The sequence below is a fragment of the Oncorhynchus kisutch genome, linkage group LG15 (genome assembly GCF_002021735.2).
Source record: "Oncorhynchus kisutch isolate 150728-3 linkage group LG15, Okis_V2, whole genome shotgun sequence".
Classification (NCBI taxonomy): Eukaryota; Metazoa; Chordata; class Actinopteri; order Salmoniformes; family Salmonidae; genus Oncorhynchus; species Oncorhynchus kisutch.
Window position 1 is genome coordinate 8,752,062 of NC_034188.2, and position 25,560 is coordinate 8,777,621.

Sequence of the window (25,560 nt, forward strand, 5' to 3'; positions counted from 1 at the left end):
AATATCATTTTCCTATAAGGTAGAAATGTAGGCCTACGTCGAAAGAGAGTATTGTTTTGTGTAGCTAATGTTTTGTGTTGTGTGTCTGCAGCACTTTAAATAACAACTCTCGTGAATCGTCCCAAGGAGGTAAGTGTCCCTATCACTTTCTGAAAGTAACCTTACAGCTGGTTTAGTTAGACCTTATAACTGTGTACCCTTTAGCCCTATAAATGACCCTTGACCTGTTTTTTAAAATCAAGGTCATTGAAGAAATTGGTAACACTTTGCATCGCTCAAACTTTACTTTTTGCTTAAACTTTAGTATCCAGTTTAAATTCTTTACAGCTGGTTGAAAAAGAGCATGGTGGTCTTCAATAGAGATGCTGGTTTAGATATAACTGTCAAGGTGTCCCGGTAAGAGGACGAAAATGACCAGTAGGAGACAGGGATACAAGTCACACTTTTATGGCCACACACAAGACCGGCACACACACAGACACTGCAAACAGGAAGTGGACTAGGTGGAAGTGTTTTAGTGCTAGTTTTAGTGCTAGTTTTAGTGCTAGTTTTGTTGGTCAGTAGTGCCCTAACGCTAGGGTGTGATGGGAGAGTTCAGGGTGTGATGGGAGAGTTCAGGGTGTGATGGGAGAGTTCAGGGTGTGATGGGAGAGTTCAGGGTGTGATGGGAGAGTTCAGGGTGTGATGGGAGAGTTCAGGGTGTGATGCAGGGTGTGATGGGAGAGTTCAGGGTGTGATGGGAGAGTTCAGGGTGTGATGGGAGAGTTCAGGGTGTGATGGGAGAGTTCAGGGTGTGATGGGAGAGTTCAGGGCTGCAGGAGAAATGGTCCATGGCTTTGTGACCCAGCTGTTGATGTGCCTGACAGAGGTTTATGCTCCTCACTCTGCCACTGCTTGTTGAAGACTGAGCCCAGACTGGGCTGGACTGGGCTTTTATACTTGTTCCGGTCCCACCTGCCTATTGGACAGATGCCCTGAGGAGATGCAGGTGGGCAGGGTCAAAGGTGGGGAATGGGCGGTCAAATGTCCCAATCAGAGGTCACTGTGTGTAGCATGTAATTGGAGCTCTCCAATGGGGACCAATCCCCCGCCTCTGCAGGGTCAGAGGGTCAGGCAGAGTTGAGGGGGAAGGTAGGCTATTTGTTTCCAGAGTTAGAGGGGCGTGAGTTAGTGTTCAGGAGAGGGACTGGTTTTCTACACTACACTGTTTTCTATACTATAGACATACATTGACTTATAACAAAGCTTATAATATGGCATTTCTTCCTCCACTGCAGTCCCCATGGAGGACCCAGAGGAGGAGATCAGTCCCTACTGTGAAACGGTCTTCCAGACCAGACGACCACTGCAGCACTCTGAGGTGAGACTGGGACTCTTGAGCATGCGTACCAAATGGCACCCTATTCCCTATGTAGTGCACTACTTTAAGACCAGAACCCTATAGGCTTTTCAGGAAACATCAAATGGTGTCTGAAATGGCACTATGGGCCCCTAGTAGTGCACTATATAGAGAATAGGGTGCTGAATATGGTGCCGTATAGAGAATAGGGTGCCATTTGGGACCTGGGTCTGTTATCAGGTTACAAAAACCCATCAGAGTTATATTGTGTTTGTGGTCACTTTGGCTCTCCTGACATTGATGAATGTGTTATCCATGTTGTGTTCTCAAAGGCGGAAAGGACCCGATGTGAAGGAAAGACCAGAATGACAAGAGCGGTGGAAGAGAAACACGGAGAGGATCATGGGTAAGATTATTGTGTCTAGAGGAGTGGATAAGGCTACTGGCTTGCCAATTTTAAACATCTTTTCACACAACTCTGACTACAGCCATAGAGAGAAAATAGTCTGCTGTAGATTTCAAATGTTATTTGCGCTCCATCTTCTCAATTCAATGTTGGTACCTGCTGCCATATTCTCACACTAGAGAAACCTAAAGAGGCTGGAGTCAAGATTATTACAAATGCATCAATCAGTTACAGAGACTGTTTTTACAATGCAGGACACCCAAACTCTCCTGGGCCAAACGTCTGTCCCACGCCCTCCACAGTGAGTCCCAGGGCTACAGCACAGTAGGAGAGGCAGCACCACCCCCTCTCTGCCTCTCCTTACCCCCCAACCTGTACCCCTCGGAGCCAGATGAGGACCAGACAATATCACCCTACGCCAGCTACACCTCTCTCTCTGAGCAGACTGAACCCATCATCTGTGGCTGGCTGGATAAGCTATCACCACAAGGGTATGCCTGGTCCTGGTCCTCCTTGCCTTCCTCCGTCTTCTCCTCCCTTCTGAGGGTCTGTCTCTGCCTCGTGCCTGTCCTCTCAAACCGGTGTGTCTCTCACTTCTTCTTCCCCACAGTGTTTCTCCAATGTTCTTGTGTTTCTTGCTAAATGCTAAAAAGTTCATATGCATATAATATATATATATATATATAATATACCTTCAGAAAGTATTCTCAACTGATGTTCGCTTAAAAAAACTAAAATCATCGCTGAGCACATTTCTGGTCTGCTGAGCACAAACTTGAATGTTAATGACAATTCTGTGCAACTTCCTGCGCACGTTTACTGTGAACACTTGAGGCTGTACCTACTTTAAGTTACAGTTTTAACAGTGGTCAAGTAGGCTACTGTGGCTATTTGATTATAATGTAGTCCTACCAGAGTGACCTACCATCAAAAACAATGGAGAAAAAGCATCACATAACATTTTAACATGGCAATAGCTGTTCTGTCATTCAGACTACAGTAGCAGCAATGTGTGGTGTTCAATGTAGGTCTACATTCCATGAGACTTTTGAAATCAACATGCAGGGCTTGACATTAACCTGTTTATCCACTTGTCCTTCAGACAAGGAGGTGACTGAACATGTATAGTCTTAACTAATGGGGATAACTCTAGAAAGTTGAAGGAAGTTTCATCTCGTGTTTCTCTCTGCAGGCTGATATTTCTTCTGTGCGGCAGTCCCAGTTTAGAGGGAAAGTTGCTCACACGCCTTTACATTTCTCCACATGTTGTTGTGTTACAGCCTGAATTTAAAATGTATTTAAATTGAGATTTAGTGTCACTGGCCTACACACAACACCGCATCGTGTCAAAGTGGAATTGTGTTTTTAGAAATGTTTACTTATTACTTAAAAACGAGAAGCTGAAATGTCTTGAGTCAATAAGTATTCAACCCCTTTGTTATGACAAGCCTAAATAAGTTCAGGAGTAAAAATGTGCTTAACAAGTCACATAATAAGTTGCATGGACTCACTCTGTGTGCAATAATAGTGTTTACCATGATTTTTGAATGACTACCTCGCTTTACACCACACATACAATTATCTGTAAGGTCCCTCAGTTGAGCAATGAATTTCAAACACAAATTCAACCAAAAAGACCAGGGAGGTTTTCCATGCCTCGCTAAGAAGGGCACCTATTGGTAGATGGCTCAAAATAAAAAATATATCCCTTTTGAGCATGGTGAAGTTATTAATTACACTTTGGATGATGTATCAATACACCCAGTTACTACAAAGATACAGGCGTCCTTCCTAACTCAGTTACCGGAGAGGAGGCAAACTGCTCAAGGGATTTCACCATGAGGCCAATGGTGACATTTACAGAGTTTAATGATTGTGATAGGAGAAAGCTTAGGATGGATCAACAACATTGTAGTTACTCCACAATACTAACCTAAATGACAGAGTGAAAAGAAGGAATCCTTTAAAGAATAGAAATATAGCATCCTGTTTGCAATAAGGCACTTAAAGTTTATTTTAAATGACACACACTTATGTCCTGAATACAAAGCGTTATGTTCGGGGCAAATCCTACACCAACAACAACACATCACTGAGTACCAATCTTCATATTTTCAAGTTTAGTCGTGGCTGCATTACGTTATGGATATGCTTGTCATCGGCAAGGACTAGGGAGTTTTTCAGGATGAATAAAGAAAACAGAGTAGAGCTAAGCACAGGCAAAATCCTAGAGCCAAATCTGGTCGTCTGCTTTCTAACAGACACTGGGAGACAAATTCACCTTTCAGCAGGACAACAACCTAAAACTGTGACAATACAGAGGCGGATGCAAGATGCAAGCAACGATGGTTTAATGAATACAGTTTACAGCAGCAACAGGACAGACTGACTCTACTCAGACGGAATCCAACCCAGGGACTAGGGCGCATCTTCCGATGATAGCGTGCTGAGAAATCCAGGGGAGTGTGTAGGGATGTGTAGGAGGGAGCACAGCAGATAATCCACACATGGGCGATGAGAGATGAGTACGGACACACGACACAAACTCAGAGAAGTAACAACGATCTGACAACAAGAAACACTGGTTACAGAACATATAAAGGGAAGATAAGTGATTCCAGCTGGCACAGACAATCAGGCTGAGATTGGGAACCACGCCCACACAAACACGGGAGAGAGAGAGAGAGAGAGAGAGAGAGAGAGAGAAAGAGAGAGGGAGGCAGTGGATTCATGAACCGTGACAATACCCCCCCCCCTAGGAACGCCTCTTGGCGTTCCCAGGCGAATTTACCTGTCGATTGAAATCATCGATAAGGGAGTGATCCAGAATGTCCCTAGCAGGTACCCAACTTCTCTCCTCCGGGCCGTAACCCTCCCAGTCCACCAGGTACTGGAATCCGCGTCCCCTCCTTCTAGAGTCCAAAATACGATTGACAGAAAAGGTGGGTTCCCCATCAACAAGTCGTGGCGGCGGGGGAACCGGGACCGGCGGGTTAATGCGTGCCTGAAACACAGGTTTTATTTTAGACACATGAAAGGTAGGATGAATACTCCTATACGCCGGAGGAAGCTTGAGCCGGACCGCCACCGGACTAATGATCCTGGTGACTTTGAACGGGCCGATAAATTTGGGGGCAAGCTTGTTCGAAACGGATCGGAGTGGAATGTTCTTAGTAGAAAGCCACACTCTTTGGCCAACGACGTATACCGGAGGCTTCGACCGGTGGCGATCGGCCTTAGCCTTGGTGCGCGCCCCCACCCGGAGAAGAGTCTCACGGGCTCTGCTCCATGCGTGACGGCACCTCTGGATGAAAGCGTGAGCGGAGGGAACAGTGACCTCGGACTCCGTACTGGGAAAGATAGGTGGCTGGTAACCTAAACTACACTCAAACGGAGAGAGACCCGTGGCTGCCACTGGCAACGAATTGTGAGCGTACTCAACCATAGAGAGTTGTTGACTCCAGGAAGAGGGATTCTTAGAAACCAAACATCGCAACACTCTCTCCAAATCTTGGTTGGCCCTCTCCGTTTGACCGTTGCTCTGGGGATGAAACCCTGAAGACAGGCTGACACTCGCTCCCAGTAACCTACAAAACTCTTGCCAAAACTTGGACACAAATTGGGGCCCCCTGTCAGAAACTACGTCCATCGGCAGGCCATGTAAGCGAAAGACGTGATCCACGACAGTTACCGCTGTCTCCTTGGCAGATGGTAATTTAGGCAAGGGAATAAAATGAGCCGCCTTCGAGAACCGGTCCACCACGGTCAAAACAACCGTCTTGCCCTGGGAGGGCGGGAGGGCGGTAACAAAATCTAGCGCGATGTGGGACCAGGGTCTCGAAGGGACCGACAGCGGTTGGAGTAACCCATCTGGGGGTCGATTAGAAGTCTTCCCAGTGGCACAAACCGAGCAAGCCAAGACAAAACTGTGAATGTCACGAGCCATCAGTGGCCACCAAAAGCGTTGCTTAACCAAAAAGCTAGTGCGGCTGACTCCTGGATGACACGCTACGTTGGAGCAATGTCCCCACCGAATAACATCGGACCGACACCCCTCCGGCACAAACAACCGATTAGGCGGGCAACCGGGCGGAGGCGTTACCCCTTCTAAGGCCGTTTTGACCCTCGATTCAACCTCCCATGTGAGTGTGGAGACCACTAGGGTCCCGGGTAGGATGCACTCGGGAGTGGATGGGCGTTCGGAATGGTCAAAAATGCGAGAAAGGGAATCGGGTTTGACATTCTTGGAACCCGGGCGATACGAGAGAGAGAAGTCAAAACGTCCGAAAAAGAGTGCCCACCGCGCCTGCCTGGAGTTGAGTCGCTTGGCGGTTCTGATATATTCTAAATTCTTGTGATCGGTCCAAACTATAAAAGGTACCCCCGAACCCTCTAACCAATGGCGCCACTCCTCCAGTGCTAACTTCACTGCCAACAACTCTCTGTTGCCAATGTCGTAGTTGCGTTCCGCAGGTGATAACCGATGGGAAAGGAACGCGCAAGGGTGCATCTTGTCGTCAGAAGAGGAACGTTGGGAAAGTACCGCACCTACCCCCACCTCTGAAGCGTCCACCTCCACCACGAACTGACGCGAGGGATCGGGAGCAATGAGGATGGGAGCCGAAACAAAGCGGCTCTTGAGTTTGGTGAATGCAGCCTCGGCTGTATCGGACCACCTGAACGTCACTCTGGGGGAGGTTAAGGCGGTAAGAGGAGCGACTATCTGGCTAAAGTTGCGAACGAAACGCCGGTAGAAATTGGCGAATCCCAGAAACCTCTGTAGGGCCTTACGGGAATCTGGGCTTGGCCAATCCACCACAGCCTTAACCTTGTCAGGATCCATGCGAATACCTTCAGTCGAGACGATGTAACCTAGGAATGGAACGGATTGTGCATGAAAAATGCATTTCTCCGCCTTGACAAAAAGTCCATTCTCCAACAACCTCTGAAGCACTCGTCTGACGTGCTGAACGTGTTCCTGGAGAGAAGAAGAAAAAATCAGTATGTCATCCAGGTAAACATATATGAACTGATCAATCATATCTCTCAGCACGTCATTGACAAGTGCCTGGAAAACCGCTGGGGAGTTGGATAGCCCAAAAGGCATGACCAAATATTCGAAGTGCCCTCTGGGGGTGTTAAACGCGGTCTTCCATTCGTCCCCCCCCCTTATGCGAACCAAATGATATGCATTCCGTAAATCCAACTTAGTGAACACGGATGCTCCCTGTAACCTTTCAAAGGCTGAGGACATCAACGGTAAGGGATAGGTATTCTTCACTGTGATGTTATTCAACCCACGGTAATCAATGCAAGGACGCAGAGAACCGTCCTTCTTCCCCACAAAGAAGAACCCGGCCCCCGCTGGAGAAGAGGAAGGACGAATGAATCCAGATGCCAGAGAATCAGAGATGTATCTCTCCATAGCCTCCCTCTCAGGAACAGAGAGTGAATATAACTTGCCTTTAGGCGGAGACTCACCTGGCAATAATTCTATTGCACAGTCATAGGGACGATGCGGAGGAAGAGAAGCAGCACGGGACTTACTGAACACCTCCTTCAGGTCGAGGTATTCAACGGGCACGTTAGACAAATCCACTGCCTCCTCTAGAAACACAGAATCAGACACAGACGAACAAGCAGACACCAAACAGGACTCAAGGCACTTGTTACTCCACATGGATATAGAGTTATGACCCCAGTCAACTCTGGGGTTGTGTTGGGTGAGCCAAGGGTGTCCGAGAACTAATGGTGCAATGGGTGAGTCCATGAGTAGAAATGATAGTGTCTCAGTGTGATTGCCAGAAGTGATGAGTGTGATAGGTTCAGTGGTGTGAGAAATGTTAGGGAGTTCTTGACCATTGAGAGCGTTGACGGATATCTTGTGCGAGAGTGAGGTGATAGGAATCTGGAGTTTGTGAGCGAGCTTGAAGTCCATGAAATTACCCTCTGCTCCTGAATCCAGTAAGGCTTGGGTGTCGTGCGTGTGGGTGGCCCATCTTAGTCTTACCGGGAGGAGAGTAGATGATGAGGTCTTCTCTGTGGTGACACCACCCGATAGTAGCCTCAAGCTTACTACCGGGCCTGATCTTTTACCGGGCAGGAGTGGATAAAGTGGCCCGCTCTACCACAGTAGAGACAGAGTCCTTGGGATCTCCGCCTCTCCCTCTCTTCCCGGGAGAGGCGAGCTCTCCCCAGCTGCATGGGTTCGTGAGCGGAGGCTGAACTGGCCGTGTTCCCGCCGCTGGCATGCCAGCCCTCCGTGTCGTTATACGGTCTGTTAGGGCATGCTCGGTGGCCAATACGACTCAGACGAGCGTCGACCCTCAAGGCTAGTTCCACTAGTCCATTTAAATTCCTGGGAAGGTCCAGAACATAAATCTCCTTCTGGATCCGGTCCTCCAGCCCATGCAGGAACATGTCCCACTGCGCCTCCTCATTCCACTGACACTCTGCGGCCAGAGTGCGGAATTGGATGGAGTATTCCGATACTGAACGGTCTCCTTGGCGAAGGTCAGCGAGTAGTCTGGCCGCCTCCCTACCCGCCACGGCCCGATCGAAGACCCTTCTCATCTCCTCGGAGAGTGTCTGGAAAGAGGTGCAGCATGGGTCCTGGTTCGCCCACACCGCCGTTCCCCAAAGAGCCGCTTTGCCTGATAGCAGTGTGAGTACGAATGCTACCTTAGACTGTTCACGGTTGAAGGTCCGTGGCTGCAACGAGAATTGCATGGAACATCTCGTAAGAAAAGCTCTGCAATAGTCAGGATCACCTGAATAACCCTCTGGTGTCGGTAGCCGTGGCTCTAGCTGGGAATCCGGCTCTGGCGGGGCGGGTTGAACTGCCGGTGTAGATGGCGCAGCGAGACCCCTCAGATGTTGTAATTGTTGGGTCAGCTGGGATACCTGCGTCACAAGGCCTTGTACTGCCTGACCTGTGCTGGAGATGTTCTCCTCTTGTTGATCCATTCTCGTGATACTGCGGGAAATGAATTCGGTCAGACTCGTTGAACTCGCTGCATCCATGGTCTGGTCAGATCGTTCTGTGACAATACAGAGGCGGATGCAAGATGCAAGCAACGATGGTTTAATGAATACAGTTTACAGCAGCAACAGGACAGACTGACTCTACTCAGACGGAATCCAACCCAGGGACTAGGGCGCATCTTCCGATGATAGCGTGCTGAGAAATCCAGGGGAGTGTGTAGGGATGTGTAGGAGGGAGCACAGCAGATAATCCACACACGGGCGATGAGAGATGAGTACGGACACACGACACAAACTCAGAGAAGTAACAACGATCTGACAACAAGAAACACTGGTTACAGAACATATAAAGGGAAGATAAGTGATTCCAGCTGGCACAGACAATCAGGCTGAGATTGGGAACCACGCCCACACAAACACGGGAGAGAGAGAGAGAGAGAGAGAGAGAGAGAGAGAAAGAGAGAGGGAGGCAGTGGATTCATGAACCGTGACAAAAACACAAGGCCAAATATACACTGGCGTTGTTTACCAAGACAACATTGAATGTTCCTGAGTGCCCTAGTTACAGTTTTGACTTAAATTGTCTTGAAAATCTATGGCAAGACTTGAAAATGTCTGTCTAGCAATGATCAACAACCAGCTTGACAGAGATTGAATAATTTTTTTAAAGAATAGTGTGCAAATATTGTACAATCCAGGTGTGCAAAGATCTCACGTTAAGTGTGCGAGCGCTGCACAATACATGTACACATTATTAAATAATTACATCCACACTGCTCCCCCACGTCAACGAGCGTCTGCATAACCGGCTGCTAAAAAATAGGACTTGGTTCTATTTGTGATGCTTGACGCACTGCAAGTACCATTTCTCCAACCTCCTCATTGGTTTTTAGGAGCATATACCCATGTGGGTGATTGAAAGGTGAACTGAGGTGTACACTCCATTCCAGTTGGTGGTGGTAAAGCACCTTTTAATGTTGGTTGCCAATATAAAGGCTGAACAAGAAGAATCATGAAGGAGGAGAGGTGACAAACAAACAAGGTTGACCTTTTTATCTGTGAATTCATTAGTAGAGGACCTTGTGCATTTCAGGTGAAATAACAACCCAATGCTTATATCCCAGGACAAATTAGCTAGCAACAGCAAGCGAGCTAGCTAGCTAGCTAAATTGGCATGAATGTTTAATGCTTTTAGTCCTGTCCCCAAATTAATATAGTTGGTTCAGAGTTTGTTTTGATATTTCAACTTGCGTGTCCTGATCGTGTGTGGGTGGAAAGAATCAACATGTATGCATGCCCGGTATAGTCAGCATGTTACCCAGAAAGACTCACAGCTGTAACCTCTGGCAATGGTGCTTCTACAAAGTATTGACTCAGGGGTGTGACTACTTTCTGAAAGCACCGTCTCTGCTTCGTGTCTTTTCCCCCCCTTCCTTTTCCCACTGTGCTTCTCTGTTTTTGTCTTTCTTGTTAAATGATAAACAGTTAATATCTCAACTGAGCTCTGCTTATTATTTTATATATACAGTTTAAGTCGGAAGTTTACTTACACTTAGGTTGGAGTCATTAAAACTCATTTTTCAACCACTTGTTAAAAAACTGTAGTTTTGGCAAGTCGGTTAGGACATCTACTTTGTGCATGACACAAGTAATTTTTCCAACAATTGTTTACAGACAGATTATTTCACTTCTAATTCACTGTATCACAATTCCAGAAGGTCAGAAGTTTACATACATTAAGTTGAATGTGCCTTTAAACAGCATGGAAAATACCAGAAAATTATGTCATGGCTTTAGAAACTTCTGATAGGCTAATTGACATAATTTGAGTCAATTGAAGGTGTACCTGTGGATTTATTTCAAGGCCTACCTTCAAACTCAGTGCCTCTTTGCTTGACATCATGGGGAAATTCAAAATATATCAGCCAAGACCTCCACAATTGTAGACCTCCACAAGTCTGGTTCAGTCATTTCCAAACGCCTGAAGGTACCATGTTTATCTGTACAAACAATTGTATGCAAGTATTAGCACCATGGGACCACGCAGCTGCCATACCTCTCTGGAAGGAGACGCATTCTGTCTCCTAGAAATGAACGTACTTTGGGGCGAAAAGAGCAAATAAATCCCAGAGCAACAGTAAAGGACCTTGTGAAGATGCCGGAAGGAACGGGTACAAAAGTATTTATATCCACAGTAAAACGAGTCCTATATCGACATAACCTGAAAGGCCGCTCAGCAAGGAGAAGCCACTGCTCCAATTTGCAACTGCACATGGGGACAAAGATCGTACTTTTTGGAGAAATGTCCTCTGGTCTGATGAAACAAAAATAGAACTGTTTGGCCATAATGACCATTGTTATGTTTGGAGAAAAAGGGGGACGCTTGCAAGCCAAAGAACACCATCCCAACTGTGAAGCATGGGGATGGCAGCATTATGTTGTGGGGGTGCTTTGCTGCAGGAGGGACTGGTGCACTTCACAAAATAGATAGCATCATGAGGCAGGATATATTGAAGCAACATCTCAAGGCATCAGTCAGTCCATTTGGGTCTTCCAAATGGACAATGACACCAAGCATACTTCCAAAGTTGTGGCAAAATGGCTTAAGGACAACAAAGTCAAGGTATTGGAGTAGCCATCACAAAGCCCTGACCTCAATCCTATAGAAAATGTGTGGGCAGAACTGAAAAAGCGTGTGTGAGCAAGGAGGCCTACAATCCTGACTCAGTTACACCAGCTCTGTCAGGAGGAATGGGCCAAAATTCACCCAACTTATTGTGGGAAGCTTGTGGAAGGCTACCCAAAATGTTTGACCCAAGTTAAACAATTTATAGGCAATGCTACCAAATACTAATTGAGTGTATGTAAACTTCTGTCCCACTGGGAATGTGATGAAAGAAACAAAAGCTGAAATAAATCATTATATCTACTATCTACTATTATTCTGACATTTCACATTCTTAAAATAAAGTGGTGATCCTAACTGACCTAAGACAGGAAATGTTAACTAGGATTAAATGTCAGGAATTGTGAAAGACTGAGTTTAAAGGTATTTGGCTGAGGTGTATGTAAACCTCCGACTTCAACTCATGTATATATATTTATTAATGTATTTTTTTTTACAGCAGTGGTATGACAGTCTGATCATTTTTGTATTTGGCATTCTAGGAACTATGTATTCCAGAAACGCTATGTGAAGTTTGATGGCAAAAATCTGCTGTACTTCGGCAGTGAAAAGGTAGGCCTTTTTTTCCTGAATGATGGACTGTATCACATAAACAGCGTTGTTCATTACAATATTTGTTTCTTTACCAGTATTTCTCCTCCTTTACTATTGTCTCCAAGGACGCGTACCCCAAAGGAGTGATCCCTCTGGCTGCGATACAGATGGCCCGCATGGCCAAAGACAATAAATTTGAGATAGTGACAAGTCACAGGACGTTTGTCTTCCGGGCTGATAATGAAGGTAAACAAAGCACTTAACAACAACAACAAGCAATTAAAATCTCACACACAAGCAACTACAGACATTAGTTGTCCCAATTTCCCATCGTGGATTTTAAAGCATTGGATAGGTGTTATTAAATCCAAGTGTCCTAGTGCGTACTTTAGAAGAAGTGTCCTAGTGCGTACTTTAGAAGAAGTGTCCTAGTGCGTACTTTAGAAGAAGTGTCCTAGTGCGTACTTTAGAAGAAGTGTCCTAGTGCGTACTTTAGAAGAAGTGTCCTAGTGCGTACTTTAGAAGAAGTGTCCTAGTGCGTACTTTAGAAGAAGAAGTGTCCTAGTGCGTACTTTAGAAGAAGTGTCCTAGTGCGTACTTTAGAAGAAGTGTCCTAGTGCGTACTTTAGAAGAAGTGTCCTAGTGCGTACTTTAGAAGAAGTGTCCTAGTGCGTACTTTAGAAGAAGTGTCCTAGTGCGTACTTTAGAAGAAGTGTCCTAGTGCGTACTTTAGAAGAAGTGTCCTAGTGCGTACTTTAGAAGAAGTGTCCTAGTGCGTACTTTAGAAGAAGTGTCCTAGTGCGTACTTTAGAAGAAGTGTCCTAGTGCGTAATTTAGAAGAAGTGTGAAGGATTGGGGATGCAGCCATAGAAGCAGAAAACAACTTATGTGATAATAACCTCTGTTGGACAAAGGTTGGACCCTCTTTTCTCTGGAGACTCAAATGACCCAAATGAGAAAAATAGTCTCTGAGAGACAACATGGTATCAACATGGTATCAGTTACTGTCACAATCTCATAGTAAAAACATATAGTTTATGACTTGATTTTAGGCTACTGATTCCTCTGGTATTTATCTATTAGGAAATGACTTGGTATCAAAAGATAGTTTTCTGGTACAATTGGTAATTGACTGATACAAAAGGATGCTTGGTTTTGAATCCAAACGACACAAACAATTATTTCACATATTATGTAATTACCATTTTACCATATAATTTCATAAAAAAAAAAAAATCTTTCATTTTAAATAATACAAATTGTAAAACCAACCATTATCTTTCTACCTGTCCCCTCTCAGTGCAGAGACATCAGTGGTGCAGTACCCTACAGGGGAGGGTGAAGGAACAGCTTGTGTTCGGGCGCCCTCGCTTCGGTCCTGGCAGCCACTGTCAGAGGAGTGGTCCTCTGGAGCTCAAAGGGACCAAGTCAAAAGTCTACGTGGCCATCAACACAGAGCAGGTCTGGCTGTACAAGACTGAGCAGTGTTTTAGGAATGGGATTGGAATCACACTGATCGAGGCCAGAGGAGCTACGATCAGAGACGGCAAAGGAAAGAGCTTTGACCTCATCACACCTTACAAAACATTCAGGTTCGTATTTACTGACGTGGGAATAACACTTATATACCGTTTTTCTTTAGTTTTGTCAACAAATACATTCTGTTCATCATCACTCTGGGCTCCCGGACTTCCACCCGTGAGTCCCATAGGGCGGCGCACAATTGGCCCAGCATCGTCCGGGTTTAGCCGGTGTAGGCCGTCATTGTAAATAAGAATTTGTTCTTAACTGACTTGCCTAGTTAAATAAACTTCCTACACTGTTGTTTTTTTGAATCCCTGACAACAGAGACAATTGTGTTTGATTGATTGTCCCTGTAGTTTCACAGCTGAATCTGAGCGGGATAAGAGGGACTGGATGGAGGCTGTACAGGAGTCCATAGCAGAGACCTTGTCTGACTACGAGGTGGCTGAGAAGATCTGGTCCAACAGGTTTAATAAGCTCTGTGCTGACTGCCAAGCAGTCAACCCTGACTGGGCCTCCATTAACCTCTGTGTTGTCATCTGTAAGAACTGTGCAGGTGAGACAGTGTTTCCCCTACTATTGTATAGGTGGGGCGGGCTCCCCCTCTCTAGCTCTGTGCTGACTGCCAAGCAGTCAACCCTGACTGGGCCTCCATTAACCTCTGTGTTGTCATCTGTAAGAACTGTGCAGGTGAGACAGTGTTTCCCCTACTATTGTATAGGTGGGGCGGGCTCCCCCTCTCTAGCTCTGTTGCCCCTTGCCTAAAAGAGTGGTTTCAGTTTGATGCCAGAGGGCCTAGCTGGATTTGGGTCCCATCTGGTGAGTGTGACTGATGAGATAACTTAGACACCTGGCCAATAGCTGCCAATGCTATCAGCCCATTGTCATGAGCCACAACAGTTTCATTCTCACCTGTGTTGTTTAAGCCCACCTGTGCCAGGTGGAGTGAAATGTTGCTCTGGAAATGTTTTTCAAATACACACATCATTTCACTGTGTCGTGGTTCTCTCTAGCGAGGCAGCGCCTGAGTGTCCTGTTACCAACATTATACCACTGTCTCGTACCACTACCAACACTGTCTCGTACCAGGAGAGTGATTATGGAGGTATTTTGTCCCCTTTCCCCTGCAGGTCAACACAGAGGTCTGGGGACTATGGTGTCTAAAGTACAGAGCCTGAAACTGGACACCAGCGTGTGGAGCAATGAGATTGTGCAGGTGAGAGGAACGAGAAGGCTTCTTCAGGGAGAGGGAAAGGGAGAAAGTCAGGGGAAATGCTCACGTTTATTTTAGTTAAGTGGCAAAACAAATATTTTCCGGGATACTGAAAATGAGTTTGTTTTGTTGTGTATCAAGGACTTCTCACCATTTTCACCTCCAACAAATCCATTATATTGGAACAGAGTTGAAATATGTTTTGGACATTTTTAGGTTGAAAGTCCGATGATAGACTGTGAATATAGTCAGAACCTCATGAGTTCTGATTATTCTGTGTTTTTTGTTGTTGTGGAAACTGTCATGCGTTTGTGTGTTCGTCAGCTCTTCATAATGTTGGGGAACGACCGAGCCAATGAGTTCTGGGCGGCCAGGTTATCTCCAGCTGACGAGTTACACCATGACGCCACACCGGACCAGCGGAGAGAGTTTATCATCCATAAGTACCGTGAGGGGCGCTACCGGCACCCCCACCCCAACTTCAACACACAGGAGGAGCTGCTCAAGGTACAGGAACACCATTGTTTAGCTTTCAAATGTTCAGCTGCTATAAGAGGATCGAGGGGAAAGGGGGATACCTAGTCAGTTGTACAACTGAATGCATTCAACTGAAATGTGTCTTCCTGCATGTAATCCAGCCCCTCTGAATCAGAGAGAGGGGGGGGGGCTGCCTTAATCGACATCCATGGCGCCCGAGGAACAGTGGGTTAACTGTCTTGCTCAGGGGCAGAACGACTGATTTTTACCTTGTCAGCTCAGAGATTTGATCCAGCAACCTTTTGGTTACTGGCCCAACGCTCCTAGCCGCCAGGCTACATGTGGTGTGTTATATAGGCTATATTCTTATTATTTGTCTACAAGGTGTACGAATGGAGAACATTTCTAGTTTGTTATGAAATAATAATTAAATTACTATCTGTCTCGGCTGGCTGCTCTGTCTCAGTAAAAACACACGGCTGTCTGCTCTGTCTCTCACTAAAAACACAGGGCTGTCTGCTCTGTCTCTCAGTAAAAACACAGGGCTGTCTGCTCTGTCTCAGTAAAAACACACGGCTGTCTGCTCTGTCTCTCACTAAAAACACAGGGCTGTCTGCTCTGTCTCTCAGTAAAAACACAGGGCTGTCTGCTCTCTCTCAGTAAAAACACACGGCTGTCTGCGCTGTCTCAGTAAAAATACAGGGCTGTCTGCTCTGTCTCAGTAAGAACACAGGGCTGTCTGCTCTCTCTCAGTAAAAACACACGGCTGTCTGCGCTGTCTCAGTAAAAATACAGGGCTGTCTGCTCTGTCTCAGTAAAAACACAGGGCTGTCTGCTCTGTCTCAGTAAAAACACACGGCTGTCTGCGCTGTCTCAGTAAAAACACACGGCTGTCTGCTCTGTCTCAGAATAAACACACGGCTGTCTGCGCTGTCTCAGTAAAAACACAGGGCTGTCTGCTCTCTCTCAGTAAAAACACACGGCTGTCTGCGCTGTCTCAGTAAAAACACACGGCTGTCTGCTCTGTCTCAGAATAAACACACGGCTGTCTGCGCTGTCTCAGTAAAAACACAGGGCTGTCTGCTCTGTCTCTCAGTATAAACACAGGGCTGTCTGCTCTGTCTCTCAGTATAAACACAGGGCTGTCTGCTCTGTCTCAGTAAAAACACAGGGCTGTCTGCTCTGTCTCTCAGTAAAAACACAAGGCTGTCTGCTCTGTCTCTCAGTAAAAACACAAGGCTGTCTGCTCTGTCTCTCAGTAAAAACACAGGGCTGTCTGCTCTGTCTCTCAGTAAAAACACAAGGCTGTCTGCTCTGTCTCAGTATAAACACACGGCTGTCTGCTCTGTCTCTCAGTAAAAACACACGGCTGGCTGCCCTTACGAGAAAAACCACATGAATTTCACGTGTTTTTCTGTAAGGGTACACATTTTAGACTAGGTGCTATTGGTGGTAGTTTTAGTACCTGTAAGCTATACTAGGGTGCAAGTTACAGCTATAGCTGCCTGTAGCTGGCATACAGCCAGACATTTATCCCAACAACAATGACATGGAATGTGCTTTGAAACTAAAACCATTAGAGAGAGTAGATGAAAGGGAGCCAGTTGAATGGAGAGGGGGACTTTTTGGAATATAGGCTGAATGTTCCTGTGGCTGTGGATACTTTTAGTGGTACGTCTGTGTGTGTGTTGCGTCACCCTAATATGTCCTCTAACGCTTCCCTCTCTGTCTCTCCTCTCTCTCTCTCTCTCTCTCTCTCTCTCTCTCTACCTCTACCCTGCAGGTTCTGTGTACTGCTGTGACCGAGCAGAACCTGCTGAAGACAGTCACCCAGATCTTTACCGAGGCAGAGGCTGTCCGAGCCCGCCTCGCTGCCTCTAATGGATGTGACAAGCATGTGTCTCAGGAATACTCCCTCCCGCAAGGCACCCCCGGTAAGACAGGGGGCAGGCTTTATTTGCCTGCTGGACTTTTTGTTCATTATGTTACTATTTTGCGACCGTGCAGTATAATGTAGTGTGCTCAGCAGCTCTCTGGAAAAAGCTTTCAAGTCATTACAGCATGGTTCATGGTTTGATAGAGAACCAAGAGGTTTTGTGATGAAACAGTTTGGTCTTCCTCTGCGTGTTGACCTCTAGTGTTGTAGGAGTGAAATATCTCTGTTGAAACAGCACAACTAGGTATCTCTGTTGAAAACAGCACAACTAGATATATCAAATCAAATCAAATGTATTTATATAGCCCTTCGTACATCAGCTGATATCTCAAAGTGCTGTACAGAAACCCAGCCTAAAACCCCAAACAGCAAGCAATGCAGGTGTAGAAGCACGGTGGCTAGGAAAAACTCCCTAGAAAGGCCAAAACCTAGGAAGAGACCTAGAGAGGAACCAGGCTATGTGGGGTGGCCAGTCCTCTTCTGGCTGTGCCGGGTGGAGATTATAACAGAACATGGCCAAGATGTTCAAATGTTCATAAATGACCAGCATGGTCGAATAATAATAAGGCAGAACAGTTGAAACTGGAGCAGCAGCACAGTCAGGTGGAAGTTGAAACTGGAGCATGGCCAGGTGGACTGGGGACAGCAAGGAGTCATCATGTCAGGTAGTCCTGGGGCATGGTCCTAGGGCTCAGGTCCTCCGAGAGAGAGAAAGAAAGAGAGAAGGAGAGAATTAGAGAACGCACACTTAGATTCACACAGGACACCGAATAGGACAGGAGAAGTACTCCAGATATAACAAACTGACCCCAGCCCATATCTCTGTTGAAAACAGCACAACTAGATATCTCTGTTGAAAACAGCACAACTAGATATCTCTGTTGAAACAGCACAACTAGATATCTCTGTTGAAACAGCACAACTAGATATCTCTGAAACAGCACAACTAGATATCTCTGTTGAAAACAGCACAACTAGATATCTCTGTTGAAACAGCACAACTAGATATCTCTGTTGAAAACAGCACAACTAGAACACTGGAGGGAAAACTTATTTAGAAACTTAACCTTTATCACACGTCTGATCATTTATAATGTATCGTCTTGTAAATGCATTTATTATGGCTTATTCATTAAACTTTTTCTGAAGTACGACTTAATGTTTTGTCCTGTTTGCCTAGACCCCAACTCATGTTTTTCTTGGGAGTGTCAAAACCAGTTATTTTTCCTGTCTATTCCTCCCTGTTTCCTCAGACCCCGGTGTGTATGATGAGATTATGCAGGCCGTGCTGCACTCCGGCTACCTCTACAAGTCAGCCTCAATGAACAAAGGGACATTATCCAGGAAAACCAGAGAAGGTAGGCGTGTGTGCGCGTGCGCGTGTGTGTGTTGGCAGGTGCTAACAGCACACCACTTGGCACAGATTGAATAGAGGAATACTGCCTCCTCAGTAACATCAGCATAAAGGCCTATAGAGAACAAAGCACTTTATACGACCAAATACTGACTGGGCCAATACTGTTCTGTTAGGAAATCCACTACTCACTGTTAGTGGCTGGAGTCTCTACAGTAAAACAAGGGTTTTGTGATTTAGAAAGTTACTCATAGTTACTTGTAGTTTATATCTCTTTAAAAACACAGCCCATCATAAAAATCCCTAATGTTTATTTTAATTTTAAAGGGACCACGATTTCCAGGCTTCTTCACGTTTGTTCGCTCTAATAGCCGAGGGATGAGCGTGATTATGAAGTATGGCAACGTTAGACTATTTTAAAAAGAAACGGCTGTTATTTTTGCTGTTATTCCCCCCCCCCCCCCCCAGATTTCCAGAAGTACTGGTGCACGGTGGAGAGGTCTCTTCTGTTCTACGAGTCTGACCGATGTCCTGATCCAAGCATGAAGATCAACGTCAAAGACATCGTCTGTCTGGGGGTCAGCAGGCCGGACTCCTGCAACAACAACGGCTTCATTGACAGGTTAGAGGACCAATCACGGCACAGTAACTAACGTAGGCGGCCAATCATACTGTCTCTTTCAAACACGCACGCGGAGAAAAGGTACATTTTGCATGAAATGGTTATATCACTGCCACTCAATGTACAGGTATCTACCAACTAGTGTTTATCTAATCTAACGTATGTTCCTGTGTGTTATTGTAGGTTCCTCTATACGTTTCAACTGTACCTGTCCTCAGAGAAGCTCTATCAGTTTGGATTGGAAACTCCTGATGCGCTGCAATGTTGGGTCAAGGCCATCGGAAAGGTATGAGATGACTTTCTATCCCCAAAGAGTGCGAAGCCTGCACACTGATACGGACAATTCTCAGCTTTACTGGTGTAGTTAGAGCTCTTCCAGCTCAGAACATTGTAATGTCCCGCTGCATACATAAGAGGAGGGGGGGGGGGTTACAGTGAATGGTTCCCTCCTTTCTAACCAACACCATCTATGTACTGTACTAGCCTGGGATGTGTCTGTTCAGTGTGCCCTCCTTTCTAACCAACACCATCTATGTACTGTACTAGCCTGGGATGTGTCTGTTCAGTGTGCCCTCCTTTCTAACCAACACCATCTATGTACTCTACTAGCCTGGGATGTGTCTGTTCAGTGTTCCCTCCTGTATTTGAACCACTTCCTGTGTTGTCTTCCTCAGGCCGCCACACCTTTAAGCTGCCACTGCCTGCTAGCGAGGGAGTTTGAGCGGGTGGGAGTGCTGCGTTACAAGGCCATGCGAGACCCTTCTCAGTGGAAAGAGGGATATTTTGTCCTTCAGAAGTCTAACCTCTTCATCTGCCCAGGGAACGACGGAGCAGCTGAGGACATTATCAACCTTAAACGTCTGCAAGAGCTCAGTGAGTCTCCTGTCCTGACCAAAGCTTTACTGGCACTGTGTGGTAATGTACAGTTGCGGCCAAAAGTTTTGAGAATGACACAAATATAAATTTTCACAAAGTCTGCTGCCTCAATGGCAATTTGCATATACTCCATGTGTTATGAATGTTATGAAGAGTGATCAGATGAATTGCAATTAATTGCAAAGTCCCTCTTTGCCATGCAAATGAACTGAATCCCCCCAAAAAACATTTCCACTGCATTTCAGCCCTGCCACAAAAGGACCAGCTGACATCATGTCAGTGACTCTCTCGTTAACACAGGTGTGAGTGTTGACGAGGACAAGGCTGGAGATCACTCTGTCATGCTAATTGAGTTCGAATAACAGACTGGAAGCTTCAAAAGGAGGGTGGTGCTTGGAATCATTGTTCTTCCTCTGTCAACCATGGTTACCTGCAAGGAAACACGTGCCGTCATCATCGCTTTTCACAAAAAGGGCTTCACAGGCAAAAATATTGCTGCCAGTAAAATTGCACCTAAATCAACCATTTATCGGATCATCAAGAACTTCAAGGAGAGCGGTTAAATGGTTGTGAAGAAGGCTACAGGGTCGCCCAAAAAAGTCCAGCAAGCTCCAGGACCGTCTCCTAAAGTTGATTCAGCTGCAGGATCGGGGCACCACCAATACAGAGCTTGCTCAGGAATGGCAGCAGGCAGGTGTGAGTGCATCTGCACACACAGTGAGGCAAAGACTTTTGAACGATGGCCTGGTGTCAAGAAGGGCAGCAAAGAAGCCACTTCTCTCTAGGAAAAACATCAGGAACAGATGATATTCTGCAAAAGGTACAGGGATTGGACTTCTGAGGACTGGGGTAAAGTAATTTTCTCTGATGAATCCCCTTTCCGATTGTTTGGGGCATCCGGAAAAAAGCTTGTCCAGAGAAGACAAGGTGAGCGCTACCATCAGTCCTGTGTCATGCCAACAGTAAAGCATCCTGAGACCATTCATGTGTGGGGTTGCTTCTCAGCCAAGGCAGTGGGCTCACTCACAATTTTGCCTAAGAACACATCCATGAATAAAGAATGGTACCAACACATCCTCCGAGAGCAACTTCTCCCAACCATCCAGGAACAGTTTGGTGATGAACAATGCCTTTTCCAGCATGATGGAGCACCTTGCCATAAGGCAAAAGTGATAACTAAGTGGGGAACAAAACATTGATATTTTGGGTCCATGGCCAGGAAAGTCCCCAGACCTTAATCCCATTGAGAACTTGTTGTCAATCCTCAAGAGGCGGATGGACAAACAAAAACCCACAAATTCTGACAAACTCCAAGCATTGATTATGCAAGAATGGGCTGCCATCAGTCAGGATGTGGCCCAGAAGTTGATTGACAGCATGCCAGGGTGGATTGCAGAGGTCTTGAAAAAGAAGGGTCAACACTGCAAATATTGACTCTTTGCATCAACTTCATGTAATTGTCAATAAAAGCCTTTGACACTTGTGAAATGCTTGTAATTATACTTCAGTATCCATAGTAACATCTGACAAAAAAATATCTAAAGACACTGAAGCAGCAAACTTTGTGGAAATTAATATTTGTGTCATTCTCTAAACTTTTCATTCTCTAAACTTTTCATTCTCTAAACTTTTCATTCTCTAAACTTTTCATTCTCTAAACTTTTGGCCACGACGTTTGGTGACTCCTCACATTTTCTGGATAAACTGCCAGTAAAGGCGGTACTATAGTCATTTAAAACCCATCCGACTGCCAGCTTGGTCATGGACATTTCTCTGCCTTAACTACCCGTTAACTACTACCTTAACTACCCGTTAACTACTACCTTAACTACCCGTTAACTACTACCTTAACTACCCGTTCACTACTACCTTAACTACCCGTTAACTACTACCTTAACTACCCGTTAACTACTACCTTAACTACCCGTTAACTAATACCTTTACTACCCGTTAACTACTACCTTCACTACCCGTTAACTACTACCTTTACTACCCGTTAACTACTACCTTTACTACCCGTTAACTACTACCTTAACTACCCGTTAACTACTACCTTAACTACCCGTTAACTACTACCTTAACTACCCGTTAACTACTACCTTAACTACCCGTTAACTAATACCTTTACTACCCGTTAACTAATACCTTCACTACCCGTTAACTACTACCTTTACTACCCGTTAACTACTACCTTAACTACCCGTTAACTACTACCTTAACTACCCGTTAACTACTACCTTAACTACCCGTTAACTACTACCTTAACTACCCGTTAACTACTACCTTTACTACCCGTTAACTACTACCTTAACTACCCGTTAACTACTACCTTAACTACCCGTTAACTACTACCTTAACTACCCGTTAACTACTACCTTAACTACCCGTTAACTACTACCTTTACTACCCGTTAACTACTACCTTTACTACCCGTTAACTACTACCTTAACTACCCGTTAACTACTACCTTAACTACCCGTTAACTACTACCTTAACTACCCGTTAACTAATACCTTTACTACCCGTTAACTACTACCTTCACTACCCGTTAACTACTACCTTTACTACCCGTTAACTACTACCTTTACTACCCGTTAACTACTACCTTAACTACCCGTTAACTACTACCTTAACTACCCGTTAACTACTACCTTAACTACCCGTTAACTACTACCTTAACTACCCGTTAACTAATACCTTTACTACCCGTTAACTAATACCTTCACTACCCGTTAACTACTACCTTTACTACCCGTTAACTACTACCTTAACTACCCGTTAACTACTACCTTAACTACCCGTTAACTACTACCTTAACTACCCGTTAACTACTACCTTAACTACCCGTTAACTACTACCTTTACTACCCGTTAACTACTACCTTAACTACCCGTTAACTACTACCTTAACTACCCGTTAACTACTACCTTAACTACCCCAAGCACTGTTTCTTTGAGCTACTGTCTGCTGATGAGTGATTTTGGTCCGTCTTCCATTTTATTTTATTTTTTTATATATATTTTTTACCTTTATTTTACTAGGCAAGTCAGTTAAGAACAAATTCTTATTTTCAATTTGTTCTGTGTTTGTCTCCTAGGTATTGTAACTGAGAACCAAAACCATGAGAAGAAGGAAATTCTGGTTTTGGTTGAAAAGGGAAGGTTGGTTTTCAGTCTCTCTGCCTTTTTCTCTTTTTGTCATTATACAAGTGTCAACATATTGTGGATAGTTTGGTGCCTAAAAACTCATTTACATGGTCAAATTATTGTCACTCTGGAAATTCCATTCCCCACCAATTCTACCCTCTGCTAGGGGGAGATTTCCAGAATGAAAATAATCTGACCATGTAAATGAGTTTTTAGGAGCCGGATTCAGAGTGAGTTTATTTTCTCTGAACCTTCACTTCTGAGTATCGACATGTCTCCCCCAGGACGCTACACCTCCAGGGGATGGGTCGGTTAGACTTCTCCCTGTGGTACGCAGACATCCAGAGAGCTGCTGGAGGGAAGGGCAACACCCTGAGAGAACAGCAGCTCAGCAGGAATGATATCCCCATCATCGTAGACAGCTGCATCGCCTTCATCACACAGTATGGTAAGGGAGGAGTCTGGATAGTCTGTATTCTGTTCCCTTACACAGTATAGTAAGGGATAGAGGATTCTTCATTATCAACTACAAAACGGCACGTTTTCCAGGGATCTTGTGGATCCGTAGCATTTAATGCATTTTCAGTGGAGGTGATTATTTTATATTAAAGTATATAAAGGGGTTTATAAATAGTTCATCCATTCATTCTAACTCTGCAGTGGCCTGCGGGCTGAAGGGTTTCCAGTTTAGCTGTACTTTACACCAGCCAGAGACAGGAGATACTAGCTGATGACTGATGTACTGGATCTGATGTGTGATCTGCTCGCCAGGTCTGGGTCACGAGGGGATCTACAGGAAGAACGGAGCCACGTCCAGGATCAAACTACTGATGGAGGAGTTCAGGAACGATGCTCGCAACGTCAAGCTCCGGATCGGGGATAACTTCATAGAGGATGTGACTGACGTGCTGAAGAGGTTCTTCAGGGAGATAGACGACCCCATCTTCATGGCTGACCTGCATCAGCTATGGAAAGAGGCTGTCAGTAAGTGCAGGTGTCTCTGGTGGCAAAAGAGATTTTAAGTTACCATCACAGATCGCACACATATGAAGCTACTATTTTGTTGTGTTTTCTAAGTTGTGTCCTCTTGGTTCCTTTTAGAATTATAGGGCTTCCATCAAGCTGTTTCTGGTCAGGATGTCCCACAATGTTTTTGAAATCTAACTGGTTCCTGTTTGTGTCTTTTTTTATAGGAACAGCCAAGGATAAGAACCAGCGTCTGGACAGATACAAGGAGATCATCCGTAGTTTACCTAGAGTCAACAGGACTACCCTGGCTGCTCTCATCAGCCACCTCTACAGGTTAGTAGAGCCTCAAACTGGACCAGGTTTAAAGTTGAGCAACTAAGCAGAGTGACTTCATGTAGTCAAATGTAATTGACCCCAACCCGAAACAGGACACTTTTTCATATTTAGACAGCCTCACTGGCATGTTGGCAACTGTCAACTTTTTACCGTTATTTGTTCTCTCCCTCTCTCTCTTTGTCCCAGGGTTCAAAAGTGTTCTCTCTCTCTCTCTCTCTTGGTCCCAGGGTTCAAAAGTGTTCTCTCTCTCTCTCTCTCTCTCTCTCTCTTGGTCCCAGGGTTCAAAAGTGTTCTCTCTCTCTCTCTCTCTCTCTCTCTTGGTCCCAGTGTTCAGAAGTGTTCTCTCTCTCTCTTGGTCCCAGTGTTCAGAAGTGTTCTCTCTCTCTCTTGGTCCCAGGGTTCAGGAGTGTTCTCTCTCCTGCTCTCTCTTGGTCCCAGTGTTCAGAAGTGTTCTCTCTCTCTCTTGGTCCCAGGGTTCAGAAGTGTTCTCTCTCTCTTGGTCCCAGGGTTCAGAAGTGTTCTCTCTCTCTTTTGGTCCCAGGGTTCAGAAGTGTGCAGACCTTAACCAGATGTGTACCAAGAACCTGTCCCTGCTGTTCGCCCCCAGCCTCTTCCAGACAGACGGGAAAGGAGAACACGAAGTGAAGATCGTTGAAGACCTCATAGACAACTACCTGTATATCTTTGATGTGAGTAGTGTCTCATAGACAACTACCTATATGTCTTTGATGTGAGTAGTGTCTCATAGACAACTACCTATATGTCTTTGATGTGAGTAGTGTCTCATAGACAACTACCTATATGTCTTTGATGTGAGTCGTGTCTCATAGACAACTACCTATATGTCTTTGATGTGAGTCGTGTCTCATAGACAACTACCTGTATATCTTTGATGTGAGTAGTGTCACATAGACAACTACCTGTATATCTTTGATGTGAGTAGTGTCTCATAGACAACTACCTATATGTCTTTGATGTGAGTCGTGTCTCATAGACAACTACCTGTATATCTTTGATGTGACTAGTGTCTCATAGACAACTGTCTGTCTTGATGTGACTAGTGTCTCATAGACAACTGTCTGTCTTGATGTGACTAGTGTCTCATAGACAACTGTCTGTCTTGATGTGACTAGTGTCTCATAGACAACTGCCTGTCTT

At 45.3% G+C, this 25,560-nt stretch overlaps 1 protein-coding gene across 1 annotated transcript in view; it reads left to right on the plus strand.

Annotated features, from left to right (window-relative positions):
- Window positions 1–25,560, plus strand: part of LOC109878030 (arf-GAP with Rho-GAP domain, ANK repeat and PH domain-containing protein 3) — a 61,733-nt gene that overhangs the window by 23,652 nt on the left and 12,521 nt on the right. The window contains exons 3-22 of the mRNA XM_031789587.1: window positions 92–129; window positions 1,278–1,360; window positions 1,672–1,745; window positions 2,000–2,236; window positions 11,898–11,967; window positions 12,075–12,195; window positions 13,250–13,541; window positions 13,830–14,029; window positions 14,604–14,689; window positions 15,011–15,193; window positions 16,947–17,097; window positions 18,353–18,457; window positions 18,922–19,075; window positions 19,259–19,361; window positions 19,750–19,948; window positions 23,049–23,112; window positions 23,382–23,545; window positions 23,869–24,081; window positions 24,291–24,399; window positions 24,944–25,091. Coding sequence (XP_031645447.1) covers window positions 92–129; window positions 1,278–1,360; window positions 1,672–1,745; window positions 2,000–2,236; window positions 11,898–11,967; window positions 12,075–12,195; window positions 13,250–13,541; window positions 13,830–14,029; window positions 14,604–14,689; window positions 15,011–15,193; window positions 16,947–17,097; window positions 18,353–18,457; window positions 18,922–19,075; window positions 19,259–19,361; window positions 19,750–19,948; window positions 23,049–23,112; window positions 23,382–23,545; window positions 23,869–24,081; window positions 24,291–24,399; window positions 24,944–25,091 — 2,794 coding nt within the window. The remainder of the gene's footprint in view (window positions 1–91; window positions 130–1,277; window positions 1,361–1,671; window positions 1,746–1,999; window positions 2,237–11,897; window positions 11,968–12,074; window positions 12,196–13,249; window positions 13,542–13,829; window positions 14,030–14,603; window positions 14,690–15,010; window positions 15,194–16,946; window positions 17,098–18,352; window positions 18,458–18,921; window positions 19,076–19,258; window positions 19,362–19,749; window positions 19,949–23,048; window positions 23,113–23,381; window positions 23,546–23,868; window positions 24,082–24,290; window positions 24,400–24,943; window positions 25,092–25,560) is intronic.